The 12800-nt window shown below is 39.5% G+C and overlaps 1 protein-coding gene across 3 annotated transcripts in view; it reads left to right on the forward strand.

The window, feature by feature from the left end:
* arl15a (ADP-ribosylation factor-like 15a) overlaps positions 1-8476 on the forward strand; it is a 120292-nt gene extending 111816 nt beyond the window's left edge. For 2 of the 3 annotated variants that reach the window (XM_024275639.2, XM_024275638.2), the window contains exon 5: positions 7129-8476. In XM_024275639.2, coding sequence (XP_024131407.1) covers positions 7129-7281 — 153 coding nt within the window. In that variant the 3' untranslated portion in view covers positions 7282-8476. Of the gene's footprint in view, positions 1-1064; positions 1283-7128 lie in introns of those variants that run through there. The other variant, XM_024275640.2, reaches the window with a different exon arrangement.
* Positions 8477-12800: the final 4324 nt, after the last annotated feature.

Genomic DNA, 12800 nt, shown 5'->3' on the forward strand with positions numbered 1-12800 from the left:
CTCTGTTTGCCCCAGAGCAACAGTAGCGTACCATCACCAAGTATGAATGAGGTGTGAATGAATAATGGATATAAAACGTAAGCGCTTTGAGCACCTGGAAAAGCGCAGATAAATTCAATCCATTATTATTATGATCAAAAGATGATCAGAGTGGATCTTCAAAGAAAAATCCACTAGTCTTTTTTTTTGGCTGCTTTCCGTTGGTTTTTCATGTAAGAATTTATTGCTTATTTATCAAAAGTTCCCTTTTTGTATCATCAAATTGTGAATGGAAATCAAATCAATTTGGTATTTTGGCAGCGATACCCAGCTCTATTCATCTTTCATATTACAAACTGCAATTCTGTGTGCCTACATCATTTCCATCTGGCTCGGCCGTTTGGTGAAAACTGCCTCCATCTTTCCCAGATCTGTGTGCACGGAGCAGCTGAACCACGGTGAGGGCTTTTATCAGAATGATCCAGTATATGGAATGTTAATGGCACTCTGTTGCATTGGAGGTCTGCCATTGCACCATGGAGAAAGCACTTAACAGAAATTTGTCAGCACAAACTATGAAGTACTGCGGAAAACACGCAGAGCAGCGGCTCAAAAATGTGAATTCTCCTTCAAAATGACTTCAATTCTGTATGAAGTTTTTCACCAGTGAGGAAATTGTGTTATTCCTGGTGGTTTTTTAGCTCAGGTTTCATCAGATTAAACCTTAACCCCTCAAGATTTTTGTTTGCATTTCCTCCGTTTGAAGAAGTTGACTTTTCTGCAGTTTGATGGAACACTACCATCTAGATTGAAGTGAGAATAAATGTATAAGTGAGCTTGTTTGGTTTTGTACATCTGTTGAGCAAAGCATGCTGGGAAGCTTTGCTCGAACATAAAAAACATTTTAATAGAGATCTTTGTAGATGTGTTTTAGACAAACAAAATCTCACATTTAGCACTTTTAAATCCTCTCACGTCTTCTATTTTAATTTTTCCTTTCATGATGAGTTCAGTTGGTCAGGAGGCCAGGGCACATCTCTGTAAGCAGGTGTAAATGCTTTTTTTTTTTTTTTTGGTTCTTGCAGTTTATCCTCTTGACTGATGCCCTGATGGCAACACTGACCACATGCTGTAATCTGGCGGAGGTCACGAAGCCACCCGACGCACGTGCAATGCATGCCCATTCGTCGTCTTAAGGAGCCTCAAGCGGGCTCGCCGCAGTTGAAGCTTAAGCTTAGCCGACCGCGTCGCCACTGCTTCACAAATCGCTGAAGCAAAAGAAAATAAAAGCATAGCATTAGCATTTTGTGTGATAAAGTTTCTTTTTTTCTTCTAAATTATATCTGTTCGTCATTTGACAGCTATGGTGTTGGGATTATTCTAAAATAAGATTAAAGAACTCAACGCCAAGTTTATTTTGGTTGCTGTCCTACAAATAGCTGGCATTCAGGATTAAGGCGTGCGATGTACTCAATGGAAAAAATACTTGCTCAGCACTTCTCTGTCATTCTAAAACTGCTTAGGTGATGTCGGAGAAGAAAAATGTATAGAATGCATTTACTAACTTTTATTCTATTTTAAATTGGACCAATAGAACCTTACATCAGCAACAATTATTGCCTTTTTGTGCAAAATTGAACTATAAATTCAGAAGCTTAGTGCAAAGCTTGATGATCCAGAATTTTAGCACCAATAACTGTAATTTGAGTGTCATCTTTCATCAAACACCTCCATTCATTTTGTGCACATCCATCCCGTGACCCCATTTTGACCAGGCTTCAGCTGTCCACCAGATGGCTTCATCTCTGACTGTAAATTTCTTTGGACTTTAGAATAACAGGCCCTCCATGAACAAACATCTCCAGTTTGTCCTTGCCTGTCCATCCGTCACGGTTCCGGTGGACTTCTGCTTTGTAAATCAAAGACTGTTCTTTTTAAAATCCTGCACATCTGGGTTGATGTCTCACTTCGTGTCACGAATTTTCTCACAGAGACGTGTAAAGTTCTTGAGCGTTTATTGTAACTCTGCGCTGTCTGAACCTGCTTTGACATTGATTTCAGAGAAGATCTGCAAAAAAGGTCTTGAAGGTTTTTGCGCCTGTGACTAATGTTTCTCTCTGGAACGATTAACTTCAGATTATTAGGAAAAGTGTTATGGCCTCTTTGATAGATGGTTAACACACAGCTGCATGCCTCAGGCCATCCCAAATATCTTTTAAATAATCAGTTTATTCAAAGCATTTTATTAACAGCCCTCGACTGCTACTTAATATCTAATTTCTAAGGAAACACTTAGGCTGGGCTTTATAAAGAAAACATGTTTTTTTTTTTATCATGGCTTTGATACCCATTTGATATAATTTTACTTTTTTTCTGTGACATAGTAACGTTCAGGTAATTCAAATATTTAACTTTGAGTCATAATCCAGCAAGAAAGCACATTTTTTCCCAATTTCTGCTCTGTGAACTTGTATAGAAAGTGGTTCCTGAAGACATTTTTGTCATCATATTTAGTGGTGCCACAAAATTATTTTATTAGTCAACTAATCACTAATTATTTTTTCAGATTGTTTACTGATTATTCAGTAAACATCTTAACCATCATTAACTTTAAACTAACTAAAAACTAGATATATAACATTACCTGCGATAATGCTTGTGTGAATGCTAAAGATGCTGAAATTGATAGCTTAAAACCCTGAAGTTGATAGCTGAAATCGCTCAAGCTAAAAGCTGAAAACGCTGAAGATATTAGTTAAATCCCAAATTACCCCCCAAAAAACTGAAAAAGTCTAAGTTAGCCAAAACAGCTAGCATGCAGCTCAAATATTTGCTAAACTCAAAAATAGCCTAAAAAAACCCTAAATTTGTCAAAATAGCTAGCATGTAGCTGAAATATTAGCTTAACTCTAAAATAGCCTAAAAAAACCTTAATAAATAGCAAAATAGTCCAAAGAGCTAGCATAATGCTATTATAACTTTCAACTTCACTATACTCTGACTTCATTTAATATAAAGTAACGACTAATCGACTATTAAATTAGTCGTTGACTATTTAATAGTTGATCAGTCGACTAATCGCGGCAGCCCTAATCATATTCCTCTTTATGCTTACAAATATAGTTTTATTCTTTCCCGTCAGGCTTGTTATGAATTTTAACCTTTTCTCTGTGTCTCAAAGAGCAAACAGGAGTTTTATGGACAGTGGGAATCTATTCAGACAGAATGATTAAAGATTTTTTGACAGCCCCACACATGTATAAGCCGCTTTCTCCCATGCGCAGGAAGAGGCCCCCAGTCTGCATGACCTAGAAGAAGCTAGACTGAATGACCCAGTGGACGTCCAAGAAGCCATCTGGCAATCCAAGTCTTGTGTGGCTTACCCATCCCACTGCCTCACGCAATTCCTTAAGCAAGCATAAGTGTGCTTAGGACGACTTAATCTCAGGGAAACTGGTTTGGGACACACTTGTTGACTGGCAGTGTTGATACACCCGCCTGCAAGGTCACGGGGTTCCTTCAGTCACCTAACACTGAGCCAGTGTTTTTGTCAGCATGCCTTAGCCGTCTGTTGCAGAATTGTAAATCTCTGGATTGGTTGCGCCTCGTCATTGAAACGTAGCCCGCGTGAAGGTGTTTGGATCAATTAACTAGCGCGCGAACGGAGGATTATTCGATATCTCAGGCTGGCAGTTTTATGAGCGCGTTTGCAACGAGCACAAGACTTGTCAGGGTGGCGTGCTGCTGGCTGCGATCTGTGCCACGAAGCCATGAGAGGAAGCGCGAGAAGCCTGAGCCTGTCTGCACATGCACAGAGGTCACTCTTGGCCTTTTGACTGTCTGCCAGTGCAGGGGCCAGCGTCTTCCAGAAGAGGGCCACAGCTATAGGCAGAGGGGGAAAAAAAAGCCAGCCAGACAGGCAGACAAGCCCCATCATCTGCAGTCTAGGTCTGCAGCCAGAGCCTGGTCTAGGGCAGCTCAAGTTACCCAGACAGATTTGTTAACACTGTTTGGGTCCACTCAGCTTTCTAGCCAGGCCAAACGCGGCTGAGGTGACTTAATCTGTCATTAAACTCACATTACACCCGGACAGAGACTCTGATCTGGGGGGGCAGACGCTGCGCTCACTCTTCCACTGGCACGGCTGGCTGGGTTTAAGCAGACTTGAAGAAAACTCCCCCTCTCCTCCCGTTTGTCCTCTTCGTGCCACACACCGTGGCACCGCTCGACGACCGCGCTCGTCTAGACAAAAGCAATTTCACTCCGAGGTAAAAAGTCATTTAGCTGTGTGATGGACATCATTGTGGATTCATTACTGCTGCCCGTCTGGCTCTTCCACTGTCTGCCTCTGTGCATTTTTACAATCCAGCACCAGAAAAGAACTTTCATTTGAAACTTTTTTTTATCCTACAGACCAGCGTCATGAAAGTCATAGACAGATAGCGGGAAAAGTACAAATTTAAGCCACGAGAGGGGTTGTATGTCCTGCAGACACTACCTGCTTCCACCCTCTGGGCCTCCTTTTGACCCGCCTTCTCTGCCTGAGTGGCTGCTACATGCCCCCACTCTCCCCCTTGCCCCCCCTGGTCAGATCTGTATCATGTATGCATGCTACTAATTCCAGTTTTTCAAAATTGTGGCTTTTCTGTTGGTTAAATCTCCATAGCAACCATTTTAGTTTTTGGTCGCCTCTAGGTTACGAACAGCTCGACGTAAGTTTTAGAAGAATCGGCACAAGTAAATTTTTGGATTTCCTTGGCAACTGAGGTTTTTTGTTAACCATGAGCACATCCCTAATATGTTATACTGTTTTGTCCAGCTAGAGGCAGGGATTCATGTATTACATTTTCATAATATTCCGATAAAAAACTTGCAAAAGAGAAATGTCACTTTAGCTAGCTCACTATGCTAACTCCATTCAAAATCTACAAACTTTGAAACATTTTTTTCCCTAGTGGCTCTTCTCAATGATGCTCGAGGGGTTAGGAGGCGAAAGATTGAATTCCTTAGGAGTTTAAATTTGTTTATCATATAGTGATTTTTTTAATTTTTTTTTATTTTTTTATTTAATATGGCAGGCTACTTCTCAAGGTCAAAGGTCAGCAAAAATGTAGTTCTGGTTCTAGACTTGGACTGAATCTGATTCCTTCTCCTACCCTATGGCTTCTCCCTATCCCTACATTTAACCCTCCAAACGGATAAAGATGAAAAATAGTGTCTTCAAATGTGGACGTTCCTACCACTCGATGATGTCATCAATATTCGCCTGTCATCTACGCTAGCGCTCGGAAAATGCAAAACAATGCGGATTTTATAACTTTAAAAAGTCATGCTAAAGCAAAAAGCCATTACTTACATTTAAATGTAAACTTCGGAGCGCATCCTCGTAAAGAATGAGTTTTGATCACCCTACTAGGAGAGGGATAGCCAGCTTTAAGTCGGCCTTAAAAAAAAACAAGTTCGGACTTCACTACAACTTCTAATGCCCCTACAATGGGAGGGAAAGAGTTCGGATTTGTGACAAATTTCACACTTTGAATTATTTTTGTTGAGCACCAAAAAACATACGTTGTGGTTATGCAATTCATTTTTTGTGCAAATAATTTATTGTGACCCGTTGTTAATTAATTAAATGTATCAACTTTAATCGCAAATATTTTTAACCTAATAAATGCTGTAAAAAGTCTAATTTTGAGGTATTTTTAGTTAAATTCATGACATCGTGGTGCAGTAAAAGATCAAAACACACAAAAAAAACTGGCTTTAACACAAGCAAGGGGTATTTTTTTCAATCTCAAGCAGTTAGGAAAAAAACACAAAAACCAAACATCTGGTCCAGACTGCTTAAATTTAACACATAAAAAACAGTAGGAAACTCTTTCCTTAGCAATCTAAAAAATATTGACCACAAACTTCTTTTTAATACCATAATCCATGTTGATAAACCTCATTCCACAGTTTAAGAGACGTTTTCTGCTGAGTTCATGTTCAAGTTTATGCAAGTAAACAGCTGAACCTTTTGGGGTTTTTTTTATCTGAAAACAACAATAATTACACAGTAGTTTAAAAATGAGAATAATGTGATTATAATTTGACACCCCTAATTGTGATGTAATCTTTCTGTGTGTTTGAATGGGTTTTTTCACAGGCTTTTATTTTGAAAAAGTAATAGAAACCTGCAAAATATACACGAGTACTGAGTTTATGCACATTTTAGTGAGTTTTTGAGCATGTGGTCGGGTTCAATTTGTTCTCAAAAGTCTCAGTAAGAAAGAAGAATTGTGAAAACATTGTGGAACTGCTGTCAGACAAAATAATTTTCTATCAAATTACAGAGGACACCCAGATTTTATCATTCGTTTTGTGGTAATGTCATCTTATCTAACATGTCATTTAGAATTAGGACTATTTCCAACTTTCCTGTATCTGTGAGTCTGGCTCTGAAATTTAGAAAGCAATCACTGCAGAAGTATTGATTTCATTACCTAAAGATTAAAAATGTCAGAACCCTTAACAACCTGCAGGATCCATCAGTGGAGGTCTCTGGCAGAGTTTGTCTCTGCTGAGATTTGTTTCTACTTAACAGCTGGTTCTGCTTTCCCTCCAAATGTCACAGCGCCCTTCTGTCAAGAGCTGCCAAAGCCAACATATGAGCTTTATAATCAGCTGGTCCAAATCAAAGAGCCATGGCAAACCAACAAAGCCAGATAATTTTCATATGAAAATGACTTTGTTGCATTTAGTCTTCATTATTTCACTTTGTTCCTTTTATTTATTTGTTTACTCCGTTTTCAAGCTAACGCTGCAAAATTAGACCAGATTTTTCTAAATTGGAGAAAATGAAGTGACAATGGTTTGAAAGTGATGTTTTGAAGTGGTCATCTCTGATTGGTCCGCTGCTCACCTGCTGCTTCAGAAGGTCAGGGAGGACGTGTTCGCACCGCCGTGCGCTCAGGAGCAGCGCCATTGTGTTTTACTGTTGTGCGGGTGAATTAAAATGCATTTATTCCATGCTAATTTTGCTAAAGATATGCAGGAATGCTACACTCAGCTGTAACACAGATGCTTTTATTTTGAAAAAAATTAAAAACGCTGCCAAAGTCATTAACTGAGCAAAGTCTGACTGTTTTGTGTTGCTTTTGTCCGCAGATTAAAAAGTACTTTGAGCTGGAGCCGCTGGCCCGAGGGAAGCGCTGGATCCTGGAGGGCAGCAGCACCAACAACCTGGAGGCCGTGAAGGAGAGCTTCGCTCAGTTCATCAACCTGTTGGAGGACAAAGACACAGAGCCGGCCAGGATATGATGCTAACAGCGCTAATGTTAGCAGACATTAGTGGCTTACAAACACCACATCCTGCTGCTGCCCACACACACACACACAAACACAAACACGCACATACAAGCAAAAACAACAGCTGTCGGCCTCTCGCTGAGATGTGTGTATCCAGCCTCTTTTCCGAGTAGAGGAATTCGCAGGAATAACTGCAATCGAGACAAACAGCAGGTTTCGGCTATTTTTTAATTGAAATGTTGTTTACCACTGTTTGTGCCAATACGATTGGATCAAACACACACACTGATACCTTTGCAGGATGTTTGGTGAACTCGGTTGATGTTGTTTCCCCTGAGAAGAGCCGTCGGACTGTGAGCTTCTGTCCACAGATGTTAAGCGACGGAGGCGCACAGTCCAAAGCCTTGTAGTTACATGCCAGTGTGTCACACTACGTCTAAAAATGTAATCTGAATAGTGTAGCTGAGTATGTGATGGAGTATTATGTACATAGAGGCTGCTTCCTGTGCAGCACAACAACACGCTAGTTGTGAGACTTTTAAGTGCAAAGTGACTTTATGAGTTTGTATGGAAAAGTCTGAGGGCTTTTATAAATGTGCAACTTAGGTTATATTATATGTGAACCTCATAAATCAACGTTTTTTTATATATGTTATGCATTCACAGGAATTTTCTTTAAAAATTACAGACCAAAAGATTGACGGGGCGAGCCACGGAGACATGTAACGCATCCGTTTAAGTGTTGAGAGCGTCTTTTATCTGTAGATATAAATGTTTTTGTCCTTTCTTTTTTAAATCGAACATATTCTCTCAGCACTGGTCTGCAGATTCTCATCAGGGTGAAACACAAACTATCAATCAGCCGCAGGAACAGCTGCATCTGACAAGCCTCTGTCCGACACCCTAATGCCTTCCAACTGTCTGGAGACCCCTCCCTGTCTGCCGTTTATCGCGCTCCCCTGTCCATCCGCTCCATTTCTGCTCCACACGCCACCTTAGCCGCCGTGCCCCCGCGTGGACCCCAAAGTCGTAGTGCCACATCCAAACGTGCGTTTTAAGAAACCAAAAAACTTTTGACCTCTCTCTGTTTTTGTTCTGTACTTTGTCAAGTTTTTTAAAGATTTGATCACTTTTTGTACCTGATGTGAGAAGTGAGTGGATCAGTGCATATGTTAGCTTGAATGCTAATAAATCTGTCAACGAGAAATGTTTTGCTTCATTTTTTAATTTATTTTTTTCTAAAAGGGGAATTAAAGCTTTAAAGACCCACTCCGACCATCTTTTGATGTATTTTAAAAGCGTTCCCAATGCTCTTTTAATTATGTTTATGACGTTTTTAGCCAAGATACGAAAAACGTTTGTTGTTTTCTAGAACATAGTTTCTGCAGAGCAGCAGGGGTTCATTAGAATTCACTGCCGAGTTGTTAGCGGGATGTAAGCCTGTAGAGCTCGGCTGGTAAAATCGATCTGAATTGATCTAAGCTAAATAGATCAACAATCGATCCATAAAAGTAGAGATCGATCGAGTGTCTAATGCTAAAATCAGCTAGCTTTATGCTAAAATATAATGGGATTTCCCATAGGACGGCTAATGCTAACGCTCGCTTAACCTAAACATCGGACTAAATCATCTTTATAAACACACAGGTACGAATTTTCCTAAATCTTTTAAGTAAATTAGAGCCGAGAATCAATAAAAAAAAATTAACTAATGAAGAGCAAACCTAGGAAAAATTAATCAATCGCAATTTATTTTTTTATTTGAATAATCACGATATCCATTCAAGAAATTATTGGTGCTACCCAGTCCTAAAAGTCTGCCCACACATCCCGTCATCCCTTTACAGCCCCTCACACCCCAACATAACAAGCATCATTGCAGGGTTACAGATTTGAGCCAAACACCAGCTCAGACGAGGAAAACAAAGACGTTCATGGACCTATTTGTATTTTCTACATCACAAATCCACTTGTTTTCAAACATTTTTGTCTTTTCCTGATTCACATTGATTTGAATAAAGAAATAATAAAAAAAAATAATATCTCAATCTTAATATCGTCCAAAAAAAAGCCACAAAAATCCGATTTTCATTGGAATGGGTTTTTAAAATGTAAAGAAGGTGACAGGAAGGTTTTTGATCTCTCATGAAAACATTTCTTTCGAGTCTGTGATTTGTGAATTACGGCGGTCTGAGCCGACCTGACAGGAAGAGGACCTTCAGGAAAACGCAGACGGAGCCAAAGTCTGACAGAAACAAAGCGATCAAAGCGTAGAAAGTTTCGAGTGGAAAGTTAACCGAGTGAGACAGAAGTTCCTGATAAATGTACTGGGCTCTGTGCTACCTCTTTCTTCTCCCTTTGCCCTTCTTCCCTCACTTTTAAATTAACCGTGTGGCTTTAATACAATGTGTGTCATGCAGGTTGCCCTGGCGACTCTTTGATCCTGTTTTCCAGTCCTTGCCTCTGGGGCAGACGTGCTTCTCTTCAGTCTGCTGCACACCAGCTCTGGAAGCTGTTGCAGCCCTGAGACAAACCATGGGCTGCTGCGCTTATCTGGCTCCCCCCTTTTCTCTTCCTGTCACTCTCACTTTCTCTCTATTTTAAGCCCTTCTTTCTCTCATTACCGTTTTTTTGGCTCCGGTTTTGTCTCGGTCTCTGCCTCCCTTCGGTCACACCAAAACAGCCTCCCTCGGCGTGGACGTCCAGGGAGCTCAGGGGAAGGAAAGAGGCTCGGGGCAAGGCCCTCCCAAGAGGAAGACAGACGCTGTCTGTCTGTCTGTCTGTCTGTCTGTACAGTTGATTTAATTTGCCTGAAGAAGATGCAGCCAGTCCCCACCTCCAGCCTCAGGCGGTCTCCTGCCCCACCTGTCTGGTTCCGGTGTTCAGGGAGTCTTTGTTGGCACAAGATCCATCAAGACGCAATATTGTTTTGCTGTAATCCAGTTTTCTAATCACCCTGGTTATGCTTTGTGGGGTGAAAGTGCCGGAGATGTGGAATTCACGTAGGCCGTTCAAGTCTCTACAGGAGCTTTTATTACTAATTCAAGAGAATGAATGGTGTAATGGGAGCCTGGAGGGCAAAATAACTAAAAAAAAAAAAAAGAAGTCAAGTGCTGGCAGCCTTAAAAGTTAATGAAATAAGCAGAGATCAAAGCTTCAATCTGTTATCAAACGCGCAGCTCTGCTGCATCCTTCCTGGTTTATCATTTATCTCCTCAGCGCCTGACATCATGAACTCTGCATTCACGTCATTCGCTGTTTCTGTTTATGTGGAGGCTCCGAAATTAAAAAGAAAATAACGAGAAATGACATTTGAGTACAAAAAAATGAGTTTAAACAACTTTCAGATTTGATTTTTCTACATAAACATTTCATGCTTTTATTTATATGAGTCTTTTTTTAAAGAAATAATCTGTTACATGCAAAAAAAAATCAACATTGCAAAATTTATAGTGTAATGCGTGTGACTTTTTATTTCAATTCAATAAAATTATATTTTTTATGGCCAAAAATAAGTTTTCTGAAAATAGTTAATTCGATTTTTTTAAATCACAAATTCTCTAATCTACAAACAAACGATCTTTGTGAAATGCAAATGTGTGACCTGACCGGGAACCCGAGTATTGTTTACAAGACAAACAAAAGCGGAGCTGTTTTCTTAAACTCTGTGAGGAATGTCCTCTTCTCCATCTTCTCCGGTCCGGTGTGTGGAGCGGCGCTTCTGCTGATAAGAGCCTGTCAGGAGGTGGAACAGATGTGGCCCTGAAATCCATCTGGGCCCTGTACCCCTGCTTCTTCCCTCCCACAGCTGGGACGCCGCATTGTTGGCTCCTCACAGCGAGGGGCTGCTCCCACAAAAAAACAAGCTCTGTCCTCGGAGTCCGAGAAACAGTGTGAAGCTGCGTAGGAATCAGCTCTGCTGCTGCTCTCACTCCCATCATGAGGAAAAGGGATAGCGGGCTGCTGTCAGACGGGTTTTGTTTTCAGTTTCCTCTCTGACGGTTTTCTGACACTCGTACCCGTTTGAAAACATGAACCCAAATAATGCAAAACCCATCGGTTTATTTCAATCTGAATTACAATCTTTTTCCAATTTTCATCTTTGCGGCATCAATCCTCAAAAATGAATAGATTTGTCAAATGTTTTTGTTTTAAGTTTCAAATCTTTTTCTGCCTTCATTCGTCTTCCTTAACCACTCTTTTTCTACCTGTTGACTTAGCAGACGTTTTTTTTTCACATTATCTCATTGTTTTCAGATGTGCGGCGGCAGACTCCTCAGAGCTGACGTTCCTAACGCTGACTGTGAAGACAGAGGAATCTCTCCTGTTGTGCATGTAATCCTGCAGGTTTGAGCTCAAGCTGTAAAACTAATGAACCTGACGGAGGCCTAATGACTTACACTCCTGTCAAGCGGCGAGTCGGTGCACTTTCACGCAGCACACCCTTTCATTTCTCCATCTTTTTACGACCTTTCACCTTTGTTGTTGTTTTTTTCTCCTTTACAGCCTTTGTGGCTGTCTTAGACTTGACTTTAACCCTTAAATAAACTTGTATATAAATTAAATTAGTCTTTATCTGAGTAGTTTCATCTCCAGAGGAAATTAGGAAGCAAACCAGACAGCTGCCCTTTCATTCCACTCCAGCCTGAACGATTTGGACAGAAAGGGCTTTGTTCACACTAGTTTATGGTAACTGGTAACCCAGACTTTCTTTGAATTTTGGTTTTCCATCAATAGAAGCTTAAAAAAAACATTCACTAATACGGGAGTTTCTGGAAAATGATTTGAACCACTTAAACGCGTCTGATCTGCCTGCTAAACTTAAGCTTCTGCTTCAGATTCTGAAAGCAGATTTTACTAATTCTGCTTCATACGTTTAAAATAATCTCCAGTGATTGATTCACAGCTGACTGGACTCTTGTTGGAAATCTGGGATGTTTTTTCTGGAGTGAAGCAGCCACACCTTAATAAATAAAATGTAGGATGAGAAAAAACTTGGTTCTCTCTGATCAGTAGAGAAATGTGATTTTGAGTTTAACTCTAAAATTATGCGGTATTATGCATTATTGTGGGAAACAAGAAAAAAAACTGGCAGATTAGAAAATTATTTATACCTAAATTGTGGATGAAGCAATTGTATTTTAACCCAGGAGAACTCATAGAGTTGCAACTATTTATTTATTTTTTTTTGTATATCATATTTATTATTTTAATCTCTTTTTTGTTTGTTTTTTTATGTTGTATTTTAATTTATTCATTTTTTTGTATTTTATTTATTTAAATGTTTTTTTGTTGTTGTATTATGTTGTATTTTATGCTATTTATTATCATTTATTTTGTAATTTATTTATCTATTTATTTATTTTACTATTATATAGTTTTTTTATTTTATTGTTTTTTTTGTATTGTATTTAGTTAATTTTTTTGTTTTATTATGTAGTATTTTGTTTTATTGATTTTTTGCATTTTATTTATTTATTTTTTATCTTTTTGTTTTGTTTTATTGCGTTATATATTTTTTTGTTTATTTA

Source organism: Oryzias melastigma, linkage group LG9 (assembly GCF_002922805.2).
Source record: "Oryzias melastigma strain HK-1 linkage group LG9, ASM292280v2, whole genome shotgun sequence".
NCBI lineage: Eukaryota > Metazoa > Chordata > Actinopteri > Beloniformes > Adrianichthyidae > Oryzias > Oryzias melastigma.